Raw genomic sequence first — 21,607 nt, 5'->3', positions numbered from 1 at the left:
GCGTGATTAGTGCTTGTGCCAATGGTGGTTTTTTTCAACTGGGAAAACAGGTGCATGCTTACATTCTAAAAAATGAGCTCAACCCAAATCATGATTTTATATTGTCTGTGAGTAATGCATTGATTACTTTGTATTGGAAGTTCGGTAAAGTTGATGGGGCACGGAAGATTTTTTATGAGATGCCAATTAAAGATATTGTTACTTGGAATGCAATCTTATCAGGGTATGTGAATTCAGGGCGGATGGAGGAGGCAAAGTCTTTCTTTGTAGAAATGCCAGAGAAAAACCTTCTTACTTGGACTGTGATGATTTCAGGATTAGCACAAAATGGATTTGGGGAAGAGGGTTTGAAGCTGTTTAACCAAATGAGGTTAGATGGTTATGAACCCTGTGATTATGCATTTGCAGGAGCAATTACAGCTTGTTCTGTGCTTGGAGCATTGGAGAATGGTCGCCAGCTCCATGCTCAGCTTATTCATCTTGGTCACGATTCAAGCCTCTCAGTTGGCAATGCAATGATCTCAATGTATGCAAGATGTGGAGTGGTTGAAGCTGCAAAATCTTTGTTCCTCACTATGCCTTTTGTGGATTCGGTTTCATGGAATGCGATGATTGCAGCACTGGGACAGCATGGGCATGGTGTAAAAGCAATAGAACTTTTTGAACGAATGTTGGAAGAGGGTATACTCCCCGATAGAATAACATTTCTTACTGTTATCTCTGCATGTAGTCATGCAGGTTTGGTTGATGAAGGACACAAGTATTTTAATTCAATGTCTGAAACTTATGGCATTACTCCTGGTGAGGATCATTATGCTCGGATGATCGATTTGTTTTGTCGAGCTGGGAAGTTCTCAGATGCAAAGAATGTCATTGATTCCATGCCTTGCAAACCTGGGGCACCAATGTGGGAGGCTCTTCTTGCTGGCTGTCGGATTCATGGAAACATGGATTTAGGAGTAGAAGCTGCTGAAAGGCTTTTTGAGTTAATGCCACAACACGATGGAACCTATGTACTTTTGTCAAACATGTATGCCAATGTTGGCCGGTGGAATGATGTTGCAAGGGTGCGGAAACTGATGAGAGATCGAGGGGTCAAGAAGGAGCCTGCTTGTAGTTGGACTGAGGTTGAGAACAAGGTTCATGTCTTTTTGGTGGATGATACTGTGCATCCTGAGGTGCTATCTGTCTACAATTATTTGGAGCAACTAAGCCTTGAAATGAAGAAACTAGGATATATTCCGGATACAAAGTATGTGTTACATGATATGGAATCTGAACATAAAGAATATGCTTTGTCTACTCACAGTGAGAAGCTTGCAGTTGGGTTTGGGCTAATGAAGCTCCCTAAAGGTGCCACGGTTAGGGTTTTCAAGAACCTTAGGATCTGTGGGGATTGCCACAATGCATTCAAGTTCATGTCTAAAGTGGTGAGGAGGGAGATAGTAGTGAGAGATGGAAAGAGGTTTCACCATTTCAAGAATGGTGAATGCTCGTGCGGTAATTACTGGTGATTTTGACTCTCGTTTACCTGGCTAGTGATTTTCTCGGCTGGTCTAAAAAATGGCCATATATCACTTGAAACATGCAAGGAGGTCGTCGGTGAAATTGCTCACCAAGTCACTGAACTATCAAGTCCAGTTGAATGATTTGAAGGGAAGGTTGGTTACAAAAATGACCTATGATTTATCTTATGGTTAAGTTGTATTTTTAGTCCTTATGTTTTAATTTTAGTTCCAATTTCTTTATTGTTCTTCTCTTATCACAACTCAGCAGCTGCATCTCAAATTTCATATTTACATTTCTAGCGCCGATAGGAAGTCTTCTTTAATGGGAAAGTTCATTTCAACTCTCAACGTTTCCAATGATCTACTGACTTTCAAAGCCTATTTGTACAATTTCTTTTCTTAACATGTTTTGCCTCCTTTACTGTTAAATTCCTCGGCAATAAAATCACTAATTTTATTGTTTGTGTCTGACCATGGTTCTTATCCACTGTAGAATAGAAACCTTAAAAGGGTGTTTCAAGCCTAACGATTACCTTTTTCCGTACTTCACAGCCTATTCCATTTAGAATTCGAAACATAATTATTGTCTAAACGTGCAACAATATTGAGCTTCAATTTTCTTCTTATTGGTGATCATACTTGGTGGACTGTTTGATCACCCTGCGAAGTTTGTTTCTTACCAGATGGAATCTTTGAACAGACATTGGTTGTTGCTGCATACGTGAGTAGTCGTGCCCAGTACCGTAGCACTAGAAATTCAATCTGCCACAGTTAAAGCTGTCTCCTGCAAGCTCACGACACGAGCACCTGCCCCCTTTTCTTAACTCGTGACAGCATTCTTCATCGTCGTGCTGTGAGCTCCATTGAGAGAGCAAAGTTCACTTGAAGTTGTTCGCTACATACTTGCAAACTCACAAATGGCTTTCAATCTGCGTGGATAGGTAAAATTTTCGGCTGCCCATCATCTTTTTATTTCTTTATGCCTATTTTATCTACTCATTACCCCCATTTGTTTTAGTTGCATTATTGGAATATCATGTAAACTAAAAGACAACAATGCATCACACCAAGAATCACTCCGTAATGAGGGATTTTTGTCTACATTATGGAGTTTGGTGTAAGCCGCCAAAACGAAGGATAGGACTCTTAAATTTGAGAAAAGAAATGTTGCTGCAGTTTACTTGCTTTCACAAGCTTCCTTCATCTGATTCTTGAACGAAATCGTGAATCTGTAGATTGAAACATTCAAGAACACTTTCATTTCTGATAAAAGAAGGCTTCATCATCTTGGTTAAGGTATGCTTTGCTATGGACTTCAAAAATTTCTTAGTTTTGTTTTTCACTCATATGAATTGAAATCATAAAAGCTGTGGGATTTTGGCCTTTGCCCAGAAAGTTTGTTTACTTTACTGAAAATCTCCCAGACACGGTGTTTTTTTCTTCACTCTTAAGGATAGTATTTTACTTTTCGAAGCTTCTCCTTCACTCTTATTGAAGATTAGATTGGTCACTTGAATCTTTCTGAACTTTTTGAATTGGAATCTGAAATTCTTTGGAATATAAGAGTTTAGGTGAATATATTGACACTGGTTCTGGGACCAAAGTGATTGAAAATTATAGCTAATGTTATGCATATAAAATATGTATTTATCATTTTTATACATAGTTTGACCAAAAAAAAAAAAAAGTACCACTCAAATATTATCCTTAATTTATTCTCTATACTAAATTATTTTTTTGGTCGATGGGTAGTTAGATATAATTGTTAGTAAAGTATTATTTATTTGAGTGTAATTTAATATTAAGAATTCCGTTGTAGTCTAGTTGGTTAGGATACTTGGCTCTCACTCGAGAGACCCGGGTTCAAGTCCCGGCAACGGAACTTTTAAAAATAATAATTCTGGTGTCTTCTTTATGGTTCACCGCCACGCCATGGATTCTTTACGCTATAATTACTACAAGCTTCGTGTTTATGCTTCTAATTCCCATCAAACTCCATGAGAAATGCCTTGGAAGTCCGCACGGTGGCAAACCGGTACGCCGCACAGTTGCTACTCTGTTCCCCACTGAATCCGGCTTCCTATTCGCTTGCTCAGACTGCCCATGCCCACATGATTGCTTCCGGATTTAAGCCTTGTGGGGATTTCCTCAATCGCCTCCTCCAAATGTTCTGCAGATTGTCGAGTCTTGTTAATGCGCGCCAACTGTAAAAGTACTACTTTGATTGCGGCATATTCTGCGCCTTGGAATTTGAATCTTATTTGAGGAATATTTAATGGGACTCCACTCGCGTTATCAGGGACGCTATTTTGTACAACGCAACGATTACTGGCTATTCGCACAACGATCATGGTTATTCTGCTCTTGAATTGTTTCATGCTATGAGACAGCAATTTTCGGCTTGATGACTTTACATTTACATTTACTTTGTACTGCAAGAATGGTAAAGTTGATGGGGCACGGAAGATTTTTTATGAGATGCCAGTTAAAGATATCGTTACTTGGAATGCAATCTTATCAGGGTATGTGAATGCAAGGCGTATGGACGAGCCAAAATCTTTCTTCGCAGAAATGCCAGGGAAAACCCTTCTTACTTGGACTGTGATGATTTCAGGATTAGCAAAAAATGGATTTGGGGAAGATGGTTTGAAGCTGTTTAACCAAATGAGGTTAGACGATTATTAACCCTGTGATTATGCACTTGCAGGAGCCATTACAGCTTGTTCTGTGCTTGGAGCATTGGAGAATGTCGCCAGCTCCATGCTCAGCTTGTTCATCTTGGCCACAGTTCAACACTCTCAGATGGCAATGCAATGATCTCAGATTCTCAATGAATGCAAGAAGTGGGCTTTTGATCTAAGCAAAAAGGTAAAGTTTTTGTTTCTTCATCATCTTGTTTTCCTTCCCAATGGTTTCACTGCTGCATAGTTTTGTTTTGCACTCATATGAATTGAAATCAGACAAGCTGTGGGATTTCCTCTTGTTACAATACCTCAGTAAATGGTCATCCCTTCAATTAAGGTCATCTTCAACCAAGGAATTGATTACTCTCTCCCTCCTATTCGTTACTGTCAATATTCTGTATTTATGTTTGTTTCCATTCTTGTATAACCAATTTGGTAGCAGACCATGTATACATGGAAATAAGATCATTGTAATAATTCCAATGGTGGACTATATAGCACCCACCTTCACCTTAATGCAAAGTGTGCAAAAAGACATTTTCTCAAAACCTTATTACTTTAGAATTCTCAGTTGGTATCAGAGCTTGCAAAGGCCAACGCCGACATGGCAAACGAAGGATCCTCCGGCTCAACCATAAACAACTCTCAACAACTCAATCCCCAATCAGCCATCAACATATCATTCGATCACCCTCTAAGCACTGTTCTCACAGTAAAGCTTGACGACATGAACTACACACTATGGAAAGGAATGGTCCTTGCGGTCTTGCGAGGGCAAAAGGTCGACGACTATGTTCTCGGGACAAATACATGTCCTTCCAAATACACTACGACAACAAGTGACACTGGAACGTTAGAACCAGCACTCAATCCGGCACACGAAGAATGGTCCGCTGTAGACCAGGCCCTTTGTGGATGGCTGTTCGGGTCCATGACACCATCCATCGCTGCTGATGTTGTCAATCTCCAAACCTCAAATGAAGTTTGGACTGCTCTAGAAAGGCTCTTCGGGTCAACCAGCAAGGCACGCATCAATCAATTAAGAAACAGTTTGCAAAACACCAAAAAGGGAGCCATGAAAATGACAAAATATCTCGCTTTCATGAAACAGACCTCCGAAGATCTGAAACTCGCTGGTGAACCCGTTACGCTAAGCTATTTGTCATCATGCATATTGACGGGCCTTGAGGCAGAATATTTACCAATTCTTTGCACAATCGAAGATAAAGGTATACTATCTTGGCAAGATTTATATTCTACTCTTATAACGTTTGAAAATACTCTTGTACGACTCAACTTGGTGAATACAAGTGGAGATATAGGAAATGCCACTGCCAATTATGTTTACAGCCGACAGAGCCAACCTTACAATAATAGACAGCAGCAATATTCTTCAAATCAAGTCCATGGACAGTCACGAGGAAGCAACAACAGTGCACGGGGGGCTGGTAGAAACAGAGGGCAAGGTCGAGGTAGAAACAATGGCTATAGAGGTAACAACTCACGACCCACTTGTCAATTGTGTGGAAAGGTTGGACATGTTGCTGCTGTATGCTACAATAGATTCAATGAAGAATTCAATAACCCCACCAACTTGGAGAATACAAGCAAGAATGCTGCTGCCTTTATGGCTACTCCAGAAATTGTAGCAGATCCTCATTGGCTTGTTGATAGTGGAGCAACAAACCACATTACTCCAGATCTTGCAAATCTGAGTATCAAAGCAGATTACAATGGTAATGAGATGTTGACAGTTGGTAATGGCTCTAAACTTCATGTTTCTCATATTGGGCATAATTTCATTCATTCAAACCACACAAAGCGCACTCCTATTAGTTTAAAAAATATTCTTCATGTACCACATATCAAAAGAAATTTATTGAGCATTGCTAAACTCACTGCCGATAATCATTGTTTTGTTGAATTTTACCCTCACCATTGTTTTGTGAAGGACATGGAAACCAAAAGGGTGTTGCTGCACGGGGTCCTTAAAGACGGATTGTACCAGTTGAAGTTCCTGGTAAAATGTCAGGTGTCTCCAAATAATGGCCAAAAAGCCCATATTGAGTTGAATCGTCAATTTCCTTTTCAAACCTGTGTTGCTAGTTCCAGTTCAAGTGTCAGTAGTGTGTCTAAGAATGTATGGCACCAACGTCTGGGCCATCTTTCTGAGCATGTCCTCAATATTATTCTAAAGAGTTGTAATGTCCAATTTTCCAATAATGAAAAAGTACCCTTCTGTGATGCCTGCCAATATGGAAAATCTCATAATTTGCCTTATTCTCTCTCTAACTCTACCACAAGCAAACCACTTGAGCTTGTCTATTGTGATCTTTGGGGTCCTGCACCCATAACCTCGACCTCCGGCTTCCGCTACTATATAAACTTTGTTGATAATTTCACCCGTTTGACTCAGATATACCCACTCAAACATAAGTCTGAAGCTTTAACTGCATTCATTCAATACAAATCCCTTGTTGAAAATCAATTTGATTGTCGAATTAAAACTTTTCAGAGTGATTGGGGTGGTGAATTCCGACCCTTCTCCTATTTCTTTCAACGACATGGTATTCTTTTCTGTCACCCTTGTCCTCATACTAGTCAACAAAATGAAATTGTCAAACGCAAACACCGACACATCGTTGAGATGGGTCTCACCCTCCTCGCCCAAGCTTCCATGCCTTTAAAGTATTGGTGGGAAGCATTCACCTCTGCTGTCTATCTCATTAATCGTCTTCCAACTCCAGTTCTTCGAAACATATCACCCTGAGAAAAGGCTTTCAACAAAAAACCAAACTATCACTTTCTCCGAACCTTTGGGTGTGCTTGTTTTCCTTGTCTACGACCTTACCAATCTCAAAAGTTCCAATTTCATAGTACCAAATGTGTGTTCCTTGGTTATAGTGAATCCCACAAAGGTTACAAATGTCTTAGCTCAAGTGGTAGGCTTTACATCTCTAGAAATGTCACTTTTAATGAATCTGTTTTTCCCTTCAAGGAAACATTTCTCACCACAACTGTCCCTCACCAGCAAGAGAATGATACCATCATTACCCATATTGAGTTTCCTTTCCATCTATCCAACTCTCCTACCCCTAATGTGTCTCCCCCAAGTCAACCCATTATTACTCCCACCCATGTAGTTGCACCACCTTCAGTCATTAACTCCACCTTACATACACCGTCAGATTTGGACCTCGTTGCAGCAGCACCATATGGCTCTCCATCTCCTTCTCCCTCATCTCCAGCCTCCTCTTCCCACCTACCTTCAGCCCCACATACTCAGCTCCACCAGCCCTCTCATCCAATGCAAACCCGATCAAAAAGTGGAATTTACAAGCCTAAAATCAGCACTTTTCTCTCTATCTCCTCTACACCCAATTCCGACCTCCCTATTCCACATATTGAGCCCAAATCCGTCACTCAAGCTCTCAAATCTACTGAATGGAATGCTGCCATGCGTGCTGAAATGACTGCATTAAATAATAACAACACCTGGACCCTGGTTCCTCCACCTCCAAATGTTAACCTTGTTGGAAACAAGTGGGTTTTTAAAATCAAACGCAACCCAGATGGTAGTGTCAACAAATACAAGGCCCGACTTGTAGCTAAAGGGTTTCATCAAAATCCTGGAATCGATTTCACCGAGACCTTCAGCCCTGTTGTGAAATCATCTACCATTCGTGTTATCCTCACTATTGCCGTATGTAAGAATTGGGATGTTCGTCAACTCGACATAAACAATGCTTTTCTCAATGGGCTTCTCGATGAGGTTGTTTATATGGCTCAACCTATCGGTTTTGTTGACTCAAGTAAACCACAATATGTTTGCAGACTCCATAAAGCCTTGTATGGTCTCAAACAGGCTCCCCGGGCTTGGTTCGATCGCCTTCGCAGTGTATTGACTAGTTGGGGCTTCACCAACTCGAAAGCTGATAACTCTTTGTTCTACTTGGTCACTGCGAAACTAACCATTTTTATTTTAATCTATGTTGATGATATTCTTATAACAGGTAGTGATCAACACTTCATTGACCAATTTGTCTCTCGCTTGAATCAAGCCTTCTCTCTCAAAGATTTGGGGTCCATATCTTATTTCCTCGGCATTGAAGTCCAGCGCACACCAGCCGGTCTCCACCTCACACAGACCAAGTACATCACCGATCTCCTGGAGCGCCTTGGTTTGTCCCACATCAAGCCTTGCCCGACTCCTGCTGTGACTGGAAAACAACTATCGACCTATGACGGTGATCCCATGCCTCATCCTACTCTATATAGAAGCACCATTGACGCCCTCCAATACTTGACTCATACACGGCCTGAGATATCATTTATCATCAACAAACTCAGTCAGTTCTTACAAAATCCGACCACTGTCCATTGGCAAGCCGTCAAGCGCGTTCTCCGCTACCTGCAAGGTACTTCTACCCATGGGTTGTTCCTGCAAAAATCCACGAAACTTTCTCTCATCGCCTATTCAGATGCTGATTGGGCATGTAACGTGGATGATCGCCGCTCTATTGCTGCACATTGTGTCTTCCTTGGGAGTTCCTTAGTTTCATGGTCCTCTAAGAAGCAACATGTCGTTGCTAGATCAAGCACTGAATCTGAGTATCGTTCGCTAGCTCATGCTGCCGCCGAAATCAGTTGGCTTCAGTCCCTACTTACCGAAATCGGTCACTGTCCACCTAGCACCCCTATTATTTGGTGTGACAACACCAGTGCCATTTCACTTGCCGCCAACCCTGTGTTTCACTCTCGCAGCAAGCATGTTGAATTGGATGTTCATTATGTCCGAGATAAAGTACTAGCTCGAGCTCTTGATGTACGTTATGTACCCACCAATGACCAACTAGCTGATGGTCTCACTAAAGCACTATCCGAAACTAAGTTCTGTGAGCTAAGAAGCAAACTCGGCGTGACTTTATCACCCTTTCGTTTGAGGGGGGATGTTACAATACCTCAGTAAATGGTCATCCCTTCAATTAAGGTCATCTTCAATCAAGGAATTGATTACTCTCTCCCTCCTATTTGTTACTGTCAATATTCTGTATTTATGTTTGTTTCCATTCTTGTATAACCAATTTGGTAGCAGACCATGTATACATGGAAATAAGATCATTGTAATAATTCCAATGGTGGACTATATAGCACCCACCTTCACCTTAACCTTAATGCAAAGTGTGCAAAAAGACATTTTCTCAAAATCTTATTACTTTAGAATTCTCAGTCCTCTTCATGATTATAATATAACCATTGTGAATATGGCCTTTGTCCACAAAGTTTGGCTTTTACTTTACTGAAAATCTCTTAAACATGGTGTTTTTTTCTGCACTCTTTCAACCGTGAAGGATAATATACTTACTTTCCAAAGCTTCTCCTTCACTCTTATTGAAGATTAGATTGGTCACTTGAATCTTTTTCTTCTCAGACAAAAGGTGGTGCTAAACTTTTTGAATTGAAATCTGAAATTCTTTGGAAGATGAGAGTGTAGGCAACTATATTGAGACTGTTTCTGGGACCAAAGTGATTGAAAATTAAAGCTAATGTATTTATCATTTTTCAACATAATTTGGAAAAAAATAAAAAATAAAAAATTGTATCATTCACATGGTATTCTTTAATTTATCAATTTATTCTCTATATACATAATCGCTCATTATCATATTTGATTTACTTTTAGGTTATGAGACAAGGGGAGTACGAACAATACATGAAATTAAGATGTGCTGTAGGTAGTTATATATATATATATATATATATATATATATATATATATATTTTAGTACAAATCGTTGTAGTTAATTTTATATATGCAATTCAAATCATACATATAAAAGAATGAGTTACCAAATCTTCCAGCTAATTACTACTATTTTTCATTGTATTGTGCATTCATCTCTTTTACTTGTCACAAACTTAATGGTTCGGGATATTCTTATCAATAAGTCAATAACTAAGTATTTCTTTATAGAGATATATGCAATTTTTATTTTTATTATTATTATTTTTTTGGTGATAGTATATATAAGAAGGTTTCATATCATTTAATAGCCTTATAACTCATTGAAATCAAAGGAAGAAAAAATGGTATTAACTCGTTAAGAATTTTAGTTTTGAATAAAGATGCAGTTGAAATGTCAATTTTGTTTATAATAAGCTGCAACGGTATTTAAAATTTATTTTGTTTAAATATTATTTTAATAACTGTATCTTTTGCTTTAATTTTATTTTAGTTTATTTTAATCGCTGAATTCTTGCCGACACAAGAGCCTATTACTACACAACTAACCTATTTTAGGATTCAAATCACACCACGAACTTAAATTTTTAACAATTTACATTTAAAAAATTACTCATAGGTCATTTATAATATATGCTAAATATGTTAAATAAAGATAAAAAAAATCAAATAAAATAGGGAATAAATTTAGATTTTTGACGGTTTCTTAATTTTGTTATGAAATCCCTTCCATGTTTCAAATCCATAATTTTTGTTTTAAAATCACTGAATCTCTGAAATCTCGAATTTGAAAACCTAAAATCCCTCAAACACCACCATGCCCACATAGAAGACTACGGTATGGTAGTGGTGGTTCATGAAATCTCTAATATTATATAACCTGATATTTGAGTATATACCCTCAAAGATATATATTATATAACCTTAAGATATTTGAATATATACTACTAAAAACTCTATATTATATAATCTTTTGAAGTAGTATTAAGATAAAAATATATTATATAATGGTAATTGGAACATAATCTATATTATAATAGTATATAACAATAAAAAAATATATATTATATAACCATTTAGAAGAGTTACATAATATTGCAAAAAGAAAAAGGCGTAAAATAAAAGGAGTTAAAAAAGAAAATAAATTGGATGAGGTATTTTTTAAATTTTGATTACAAAAGGAATGATTTGTTAATTGTGATATGAGAAAAATATAGAATTTTTAGAGTTGGGTCGGGGAAAGATTTGAAATCCAAATAGGGACAAAAGTTGATAAAAATTGAATCTAATAATTTAAATAAAAAAACAAATTTAATCAAATAAAACAATAATAATACAATCAATGAAAATTTAAAATCTCATCATCCAAATATATGAAAATTTGAAACTTAATTATTTGTGAAATATAGTTTCTAGAATGACCCATTAAAAAGATTTTCTCTATCTTTTCGTAATTGGAAAATTCATCGAACCATCATTCAGAAATTTAAGAAAAATATCTCCATCCCTATTTTTATTTAATTTTCTATAATTTCCTGTATTGTTTATTTGATTCAAATTTGACCGTTTGAAATATTTTTCTCTTTTCAATGGTTCGACTATAGAATTTTCAAAATAATAAAAAAAAAAGTTATCTGAATAAAATTTTAGTTTTTCACAGAAAAAAAAAGAAAAAACAATAATTTTACCACTTAATAAAAATGTATAAAAATATCGTGAACGGTAAAATTTCCGAGATTAGTCCATCTTTGCCGCTGGACATTTTTTTTTCAATCAAATTTTCCCAGCTTGCATATTACATCCTATTTATGGATTTTAAGTTTTTTTTAAGCAACGAAATTTAAATTTAATTTGTTCACATTTGATAGCTATATTAAATTCTCTCTTTCCATCTTTTGAAGTAATATTCAAATTCTCTCTTATTCTAGATTTTAAATAACTCTTAATCTATTTTACTTTGAGTTTTGGTATATTCTCCCTTTGCTCTTTTTCATTTTTGTTTTTTTTTTCCAGGTGTATTACATTGTTTGACTTTCATTTTCCGTTTTTTTTTAATTTAGTTATATTGTTGTTCAATATTTTTTTTATGGACTTGTTAATTTAGCAAAATATATATATATAATCTGCTTTATATTTTCCGTGGGTATTTTTTAATACTTAATTTTCCTTTACCATTTTAGGATGGAGGTTTTTGTTTTTGGCTACTGGTTTTTCTATTTTCTATTTTCTACTTTCTATTTTTAGTTTTCAATTCAAAAAAAAAAAAAAAAAAAACTCATATAGTTGATAACTATTTTTGTAATTTGTTTTTCTGTTATTAAAAAGTTAAGGATCGTTTGTTTGATGGGGATTCATATTCCCACGTTTGTTTTGCAGTAATGTAAAATATCTGGATATCTCGACATGTTCGGTTATCCTAAGGAGCCATCTTATGAGTTTTGGATACATCGTCTAATAAATAACTTTATGATATTAAGTATATTTGTACATTAGATTTACGTGTAAAATAAATTACAATTAAATTATATAATATCTCTATTTATTTTTAATATTGGGAAGGAATTACATTATTAATAATATTTATTATCGTAAATATATATAATTGTATTTCTCAAAAAATAAATATATAATTGTAAAGCAACATTTTTTATAGCCAACATACTCGTGATATTTAGATAAATAAATTTCATCAAGATAACATAAATTGTATAATTGTCCATTTGAAAAACTATAAAGTTGAAAATGAAACTTATATTAAATTAATAATGAATTAATTTGTTCTATAAAATAACATATAAAAAATATTAAATATTAAATTAATTCAAATCAATATATTATATTAGTTGAATTTATAAATTATATAAATATTTCATTCTATAAATTTAATACATTCCTATGAATAAATCCTACAAAACAAACATGGCTATCTAAATATTCTCGAATATCCTTAAAAATCTACCTACGAAACAAACGTGGTTATCTGAAGATGCCGAACATCTAAAATTCTGGGCATCTGAAAGTTCGGGCATCTTTAGATGCCCGTCATCTACATTCCTGAAAAACAAAAGGCACCTTAAAGAATTAAGAGATATGCTATACAAAAAAAATCCTAGGGGAGAGATGACAACAAGATAAGGCAAGATTCAGACATGTTCTCTCACCTTCGTCTTCATGAAAATTTTTAGTTTTGCATTGTACTTCATTCTACGATTGGGGGAATATATCAAGATCTAGGTCGAGGAATCCTCGTTTGGGATGAGATATTCATGAGAAAAATTACTAAATTAGTAATTAATTTTAGTTTTTTAGAATTTAAACACAAAAAAGAGTAATAAATATAATTAAAAAATATTATTTATTAGTATAAATAATTAATTGTAGTAAATAGTTAATAAAATATATATTGATTATTTAAAAAATAGAATGGTACTTAGGAGATAGTGTACTGGCAAGAGTGTTGGGTCTGGTGGTATACATATAACCTACCATGAGATCTTCAATTCAAGCCATGTACGGATCAGCCCATACAAGTCTCGCTTAATTATATAATTTCATCCTTAAACCTTATAACACACATATATATTATATATCAATTGTTGAAAATTTATTTTGTTCATTAATTAGTAGTAGTTAAATGTATAATTTAATCTCTAAACCTTAACATTTAATAATTTCGCTTTTAGTGTTCTAAGCTTGAGTTATGCGTTCATATAAAAAGTTTTTAAGCAGTACCTAATTTAATATGGTGTTGAAATTAAATAAAGAAACCATAACCTGACCTGATTTAAAATATTATTTTCTGTGACCTTATATTTCTTTTGAATTCATCTCACCTGCTGTAAAAATCTAGATTATATATTTTAATAAAATCTGGTTGGTCGGCTATTTTTCTTGAATATACAATTTTAAAACCTCTTCTTTATTATATTTTAACTCACATTCAACCCAAACCTATATGGGTTTCCTCAAAAGGAAAAAACAATATGGGCTTAATAAGCCCAAGAAAAATCTGTAAATTCCTACGACAAAAAGAAAAATCTAGAACTAAAGTAAGCAACACCAATGACCCAAAGACAATAATAAAGAAGAAATGCATAGATAAAATAAAAGCACATATTTTTTTCCTTAATTTTTTCAAAAGAGAGAGAGAAAAAAAAAACAGAGAGACCACAGACCAGATAATCCAAAAATGGTAGCTTTTACTGCCTTTACTTGTGAGAGTTTTCAAGTAGTTTTGACCTAAAGTCAGAGCTACCCTTCTCTTTCTGTCTGTTCATTGCCAACACAACACCCCTCTCCCCTTACCCTTACCTTAGAATATTAAAAAAAAAAAAAAAAAAAAGTTTTTCCCTTTTTTTTCTATTTTATTTTTTTCATCCCTAAAAAATGTACTGCCTTAAAACCTTGTGGGGGAAGAGGGGCAGTCAACTGAGACAAAAGAGAGCACAAGGCTCGAGATGTAAGAAAAAGATGCAATTATTGGAATCCCCCATCTAGTCTTTACATAATTTAATTTCCCTTTTTTGTCGCCATAATTACAAATTACAGAAAATTTTATTATTTTTCTCCTTTTTCAAAAATTAAATTATGGGAAAACATTATCTTCTTGTCCCGAATATGGGATGAAAAAAAAAAAAGAGAACTTTCGCTAAATTTGAGATCTCTCTCCCTCTCTCTGTCCTTCTCTTTCTCGAGGCTTCTCCTAATTATTCAGTAATGAGATTTAATAATAAATATTAAGTCATGCTTACGTCGTGCTTAACACTTTTTTTAACGTACGGGTGCGGGCCCAAATAAAAGTGGGCCGATGGGCCTTGGATGTGGCCCATAATGTAACACCTTTCGAGCGTGGAACTCTTTGTAGGCGACAGGTCCATTTATGGGTTTGTCTTCATCTTCATGGGTCAACCGTCTCCTCTAGCGGCAAAATTAAGGATGTCTTTTGTCCTATTAGTAAATTAAAAAAAAAAAGAAAGTGTTATTGGATTTTTTTTGTGATGTGACAATTAAGGAAAAAAATAAACAGAAAGAAAACCTTTTGGTGAAGTGAATGAGTAGCCTCTCATTCCGATTTTAAGAAAAAAGAGGAAAAAAAAGGGAGAGAGATTCTTTTGGTAATGGCTCAATTCTTCATCAAACGACGGGTTCTTCTTTCGGTGAAGAATCGTTTTTAGTTTTAATTGATATGACATTAGTTTCTAAAACATGAGACAGCCTCGTAAATCAAAATATTCTATGTTTTTTTTAAAGCTTGTTTAATTATTATGTAGTAAATTTTTTGTTTATGATTTAAGAGATTATTTGGTTCAATTGTAAAAAGTTCATCAAACATGTTTTTAGGGAACTTTTATCCTGAAAAAATAGTAAATAGTAGGGGGTAAAATCAGCACTCCCAAATAGACTGTTAAGTATCTATTTAATAATTTTGAACTGTTATTTCAGAAAATTAAACCTATTCACTACTACCAATTTCTTAGTTTTGTTTTCCGCTTAATTTCTCTTATTGGGGATAAGAGTAGAAAGATATGAATATGAACCATTAACCCATTTAATTCCACCTTTTACACCATCAAATTTAACCTTAAAATTTTTCATTTAATCTGTTAAACACAACCTAAATTAAACTTGAATAAATTCCAACATTAATTCCTCTACTAACTGAATAATTGCTATTATTTTAGGGGTTTTTTTTTTTTTTTGGCTAGGTTTGAGCATTTTAGCTAATAGCTCAATAACATAATTTTTAATATTTTTTGGAAGCCAATCTTTTGGTGCCTGTGAATTTGGCTACCATACTAGTAGGATTTTTTTGGGGAAAGAGTTTATACTATCGTTAACTTTTTTAATTATAGATAATATGAATATCTTAAAACACACTGAAATAAAAAAAGAAAAAAAAAAGAAATCATAGACGTCATCAAAAAAGTGTTGAATGATTTAACAAAACAGAAAAATGGGGTGTGTTTAGTTGGGGGAAACTGAGCACATGGTCAGCTACCAGTTAGCCGCTCAAAAGTTGAGACAACAAACCCAAAAATCAAAAATTAAAAATTAAAAAAACAAACTTAAAATCAATCACAACAGAATAAAATTTAAAAAAGAAAAAAAAGGGGAATTTATTTGTGATAGATCAGATCAGATGGTGGGAAAGTCAATGTGAAAATTTGCCTCGGGCCCCTAATTATTCTTCCTCTAATTATTACAATATATATATTTATTTCCTCCTATCTTTATATTAAAATTAAGACATGCCACGTCAGAGGTCAAGGACGGCGGTTGTACGGCGGGCTACGGCGGCCGGCGGCCGGCGATCTTAGTCAGTACTCAACCCAAGGCCAATTCTAACTTTATATTTATTTATTTAATAACATTATTATAATTGAAACCCAATTATTAGCGGGCAGTGCCCACTAAGTTTGCGCGGGTCACGTGATTGTTTGCATAAAAGGGCTATTAGTGTCTTAATTAAGCTTCCCTAGGGTTTCTTTAATTTCTACCCCTATTTCTACGTAATTAAACTCATTGTTTTTCTTTTCTTTTCTCTTCTCTTCTCTTCAATAATTCAAGGCCATGAATTATTATGCTATTCCCAATTTGCAATTTTTGTTATTTCTATCTCTATGTTCCTACAATTGTTTGGTTTAGATTCCTTTTTGGGTTGCTAGGGTTTCAATTTCGTTTTGATTCTCTGAGCTTTTAAATGTTTGATTTTAGTTCATAAAACAGTGTGTGAAAAAGGTGTTTTAATTGTACTATTATTTTAAGTATTGTCTCTATAAATTACATATTGTTTAAAAGATAAATAAACAAAAGACGTGTTTAGTACAAAGTTATTGAATAATATGAAGTCAAAGTTTGAAGCTAATAGAGTACATCTATTAATTTCTTTGAGATTGAAAACTAAAATTTCTGTATACACATTTATTATACCAAAAAAATTAAACGTTTGAAAGTTTAGAAAATAAACATCAAAAGTTAGATAGTTAAATGAATTTAGCATCATAAAAAATACTATATTATATCTATAGTTCATCTTTTTAATTTTACAAGAAACAAGATATAAAAATAGTGACAACATATTTTGAAAAATCCCGCATTGTGCTATTTTTATAAAAATTCAGAATTACCTTCCAAGTATTTATAATGTAGCTTTTTTTTTTTTAATTTCTTTCTGCTCATGTATCCATTTATCAGATTGGATTTCCCATCTTGATGGAATTATGTACTTAGTTGTCCAATTAATGGTGTAATCTTAAATAAAGGTAAGAGCAAAAAGAAAACCAAATAAGTGTTTAAAATAAATTAAGAAATGATTTGTCAGAGTATAATTTGTAATTATTGCTTAAAAATATTAAATAAAAAAAATGATGGATGGCCACTTGAGATGTTTCTAGATATGGATGTGTAGAGTTACTCATAGATGCAGTCCTACGGTCGCTGATTATTTTCTCCACAAAATCCTCTTTCCAATTATTAATATAATTATTATATCAACAATATTAATAAAAATAATAATAACTTTCAGTTTTCTTTTATAATTTTATTAAAGTATTAAACTTTATCCCATTGGACCATTAATTTAAATTCATGATAAAATTAATACTACTCTCAATTAATTAGCATGTGTGATTCACTAAAAACTATTTTGTTGGACGGTCCAAACCAAAAATCACATACTCAATTGAACTAATTAATGAATGTCAATTGGAAAAATTAATTTTTCTATTATTAGTAGACGATCCTCTTTGTGATTGCCCTTGCGATCTTTATGGTCGGACAATACTATTTTTACGAATATTTATCTTCCAATTGTTAAATTTTGTACAGGTGAGTTCATGGACAATTGTGTAATTTAATTTTCAAAATGTATTAATTTAAACCCTTGTTCAAGTAGGGCGTTGATTTGATTAGGACTTTGAAAACATTCTGAAAAAAGCATATTAAAAAATACAAATAAGAAAAAAAAAAGGGAAATGAAATGGTGTTGACCTTGGGGAAATGGGAGAGATGATTTGTGAATAAACAAATAATAAAATGGGAAGACATAACATAACATAACACGAAAGTTAAGGTCAAATGATAAGCTGATTACGACACAATTTGATGTATTTAACGACAAAAGCATATGTCTGGAAATCCGAATGACGACAACAAATTCTCTTCTGATCACCTCCCTGCCATTGGATTGGATTGGATTGTGTCCTTCTTTTTTTTATTTAAATATAAGAAAAATATTAATAATAAATCAAAGAGTTTAATTAAAAAGAGAGGATGGGAAAATAATAACAATAATAATAATATATGTCAGGTTCAGAGGGTCCTGTCATGGAGATATCCGGGATTTGCATGTGACACTAACATTCCTTCTTCTGTAGAGCAGATTGATTGCGGTGCGGATTATCAAACTTAAAAAAAAAAGTTAAATAAATAAATAAAAACAATGTAATGAAATTATTTAAAAAAAAATAGAGAGAGAGAAGGAAAAAAAAGGTGCCTGCGGGTTTTACGGTGCAAGGACGAATAAGAAAAAGTAGAGTTCTGACACGTGGGCAGCTGGCAACCATTGGATCTGGGATGCAAACTACTGAGATTTGCTCGATATTCATTGAAACTGAAAGACAGACCAACAGTAGAGGAAGTGCCCACTCATAGATTTTCATGTTCCCTCTCACTCTCTCTTTTGTGCTTCTCTGCGGTGTTTCGTATGGTAATAATGGTGTGAGCGAGTGAAGAATAGGGCGGGAGGGGGAAAAGAAATTAAATTTCTTTTTTATTTTTATTTGTCTGGTTGTCTTAAATGAGAGGAGAGGAGAGAGAAAGCAGTGCAGTTACCATGGCGGCGTTGCAGGGCTCTAATTCCGTGCCATAATTGCATCGAAACAAAGAAAGAGAAAGAGAGAGAGAGAATTGAAATCCCTAGTAAAGTTTTTTAAGTTTAAAAAAAGAAAGAGATAGAAAAAAAAATTACAATTACCCGAATTTGCCCTCGAAAAGCTGCAAAAAACCCTACAAGAGAAAGATCAAATCCTCCTCCTCCTCAAGGAGAGGGAAGAGGAATTCATTCATTCAGATCAGGTCAAAATTAAAACCCACACTTTGAGTTTGAGTTTATTAAATTTAAACCCACCCCACCACGCACATTTGTTTTGTTTGTTTGTTTTTTTTTTTTCTGATTTTTGAAATTATGAATTTTGAAAAAGGCCGTACATAAATGTGGTTTATTATTATTATTATTATTAGTGACGGGGAGGGGGAGGGGGAGGGGGGTGTGTGTGGGCATTGGGGATAGGAAAGTTGTGATATGGATTTTTGCTCAAAATTGGCGTTAGTCTCAGGTATTAGGTCAAAGAAATGGCTGGGTTCTTCTATCTAGGAGGGAGAGAAGGCCCACCAAACAAACAAGAGGAGGAAGAAGAAAGAGAACAGAGCTTGTTTTTGTACAGATCAAATGAGGAGATCTACAACAAGGGCTTCGAGATATGGCCACAGCCTCAGCCACAGCCGCAGCCGCACCAATACAACCCTTCGCAGCTCGCCACCCACCTGTCCTTCGGGGTTGGCCCCAGCCGCCGCAGCTTCATGATCAACGACTCTGATGAGCCCTCCAGATCGGCCTTCACCCTCATGAGGCCGGCCGCCTCCGCCTCCGCCTCCGCCTTCGCCGGAGCTGCTGCCGCGGCCGCCGGCGGGATGAATTGCCAGGACTGCGGGAACCAGGCCAAGAAGGACTGCGCCTACTTGAGGTGCAGGACCTGCTGTAAGAGCCGAGGGTTTCAGTGCCAGACCCACGTGAAGAGCACGTGGGTTCCGGCTGCCAAGCGCCGTGAGCGCCAGCATCAGATTGCGGCTCTTCAGCACCAGCAGCAGCAAGAGCAGCAACACTTCCGCGGCGCCGGCGCTGGCGAGAATTCCAAAAGGCAGAGAGAAATTGTTCAAACCACCGCCACCGCCACCGCCACCACTTCTCTTGCTTGCCCTCGTTTGCCCTCCATCACGTCAGGTGAAATCTGCTGTTCATAATTTTCGCTAACCCACAAGAAAAACAAACCCAAATTTCGAGACGATTTTTTTTTTTAAATCCAGCAGAAATCCTCCCCAGAAATTCATGGATTTTTTTCGATTTTGTTTTTATATTCTACCCATATCATTTGCGTGTAAGAAAATCTTGATCAATCAGCTGCTCTTTTTTTTTGGGTTTCAAATTCTTGCACTGTTGGTAAGTAAAACTGACGAAAAAGGTTGTAAGAAATTAGTTAGAGTATCGAAAAACTTTATTTCTGAATTCTGACAGAGATTTAATTACACTACTGGTTTGAGTTTTTTTTGCCTTTTTTCTATTTTTTTTGGGTATGATATTAGGGTTAGAACTGGCGCAATTTCCATCAGAAGTGAACTCTCCGGCGGTGTTCCGGTGCGTGAAAGTAAGCGCAATGGACGATGCAGATGAAGAGTTTGCATATCAGACGGCTGTGAACATCGGAGGCCACGTGTTCAAAGGAATTCTCTACGATCAGGGCCCTGAAGTCCGTTACAGCGCAGCCGGCGAGAGCTCCTCCGGCCACGGCGGAGACGTGTCAGCACACGCACTTAATCTAATTGCCGGACCATCCAACACGGCCGCCACTTCCGCCACCACCTCCGCCGCAACCAGCAGCAACCCCGCCGCCGCCACCGCCCCATTGCTCGACCCTTCTATATATCCAGCTCCACTCAATGCATTTATGGCCGGTACGCAGTTTTTCCCACCCTCAAGGTCATGAAAAAATCCCACCCAAAAAAACAGCAAAAAAAAAAAGAAGCAAAATTTGCCCTAAATTATGTGTTTTTAGCTAGTTTTTTTTTCTTCCCAAAAGAAGGCAAGGGAATTAGAGAGACGAGAGAGAGAATTCAAGACATGAGGAAAAATTGATCGATCGATGGATGTTTTAGTTTTTTTTTTTCTTCTTTGTTTCATCAGCTTTCGATTCAGATTTTTGAGATTGCCTTCTTTTTTTCTTCTTCTTCTTCTTCTTTTTTTCCCCTTTTCTCTTTTTCTCTGGTTTCTTTTTCAACCTTATTGATGGCTGCTTATTCAAATTGGAAAAGAGAAAAACATTTGATTCCCATTTCGATTTGGGATACTTCCTTTGTTTATATAGCATTATTTTTGTTGGTTCTGAACCTCAAATCTGGCTGCCCTTTTTCTTTTCTATTCTGTTCGGTTTATCAGTTTGGTTGTCGGATGAACATAATCATATAATTTGTACAAAAAAAATTATTGATATGAAAAAACATTTTTGCTTCTATGAAAATTGTAGTTCTTAGAAATCTACACCATTCGAGAGACTGAGTTCGCATCAGAAAGTTTGAAACAAAAATCCCATTTTTTTACTTAATTCCTTCAAGATTGATGTAAAATAAAAGAACCCCAGAAAAAGTATATATTCTAAAAAACATGGGTTATGTCCATTGTCATCATTTTCATGCAACATTCGGAAGATTGGAACTTATAGCATAAAAAAGCTGTGATTTTTTAGGTTTCATAGAACTGAAAATCCTCCATTTCTCTCTCTTCTTTCTCTCTACAACTAACAAAAATGACAACCCCAGAAGTTTTTGGCAAGTTTTGACTTAGAGAAAGCAAAGAAGAAAATAGAAGGGATGGATGGCAGAAGCTTTTATATAAGCTTTAG

At 35.4% G+C, this 21,607-nt stretch overlaps 1 protein-coding gene and 1 non-coding gene across 2 annotated transcripts; both read left to right on the top strand.

The window, feature by feature from the left end:
- Nucleotides 1–3,317: 3,317 nt before the first annotated feature.
- Nucleotides 3,318–3,390, top strand: TRNAE-CUC (transfer RNA glutamic acid (anticodon CUC)). Its single transcript has one exon. It is a non-coding gene; the product is annotated as a tRNA-Glu (tRNA).
- Nucleotides 3,391–19,199: 15,809 nt separating this feature from the next.
- LOC148209425 (protein SHI RELATED SEQUENCE 5-like) lies at nucleotides 19,200–21,102 on the top strand. The gene is made up of 2 exons (XM_088127168.1): nucleotides 19,200–19,935; nucleotides 20,295–21,102. Exons 1-2 carry the CDS (start codon nucleotides 19,287–19,289, stop codon nucleotides 20,693–20,695), a joined length of 1,050 nt encoding a protein of 349 aa, XP_087983294.1. The 5' UTR covers nucleotides 19,200–19,286; the 3' UTR covers nucleotides 20,696–21,102.
- Nucleotides 21,103–21,607: the final 505 nt, after the last annotated feature.

This window comes from Momordica charantia, assembly GCF_013281855.1.
Source record: "Momordica charantia cultivar OHB3-1 chromosome 8 unlocalized genomic scaffold, Mcharantia_2.0 BLBB01000008.1, whole genome shotgun sequence".
Lineage (NCBI taxonomy): Eukaryota > Viridiplantae > Streptophyta > Magnoliopsida > Cucurbitales > Cucurbitaceae > Momordica > Momordica charantia.
This window is presented reverse-complemented; position numbering and strand designations above follow the sequence as displayed.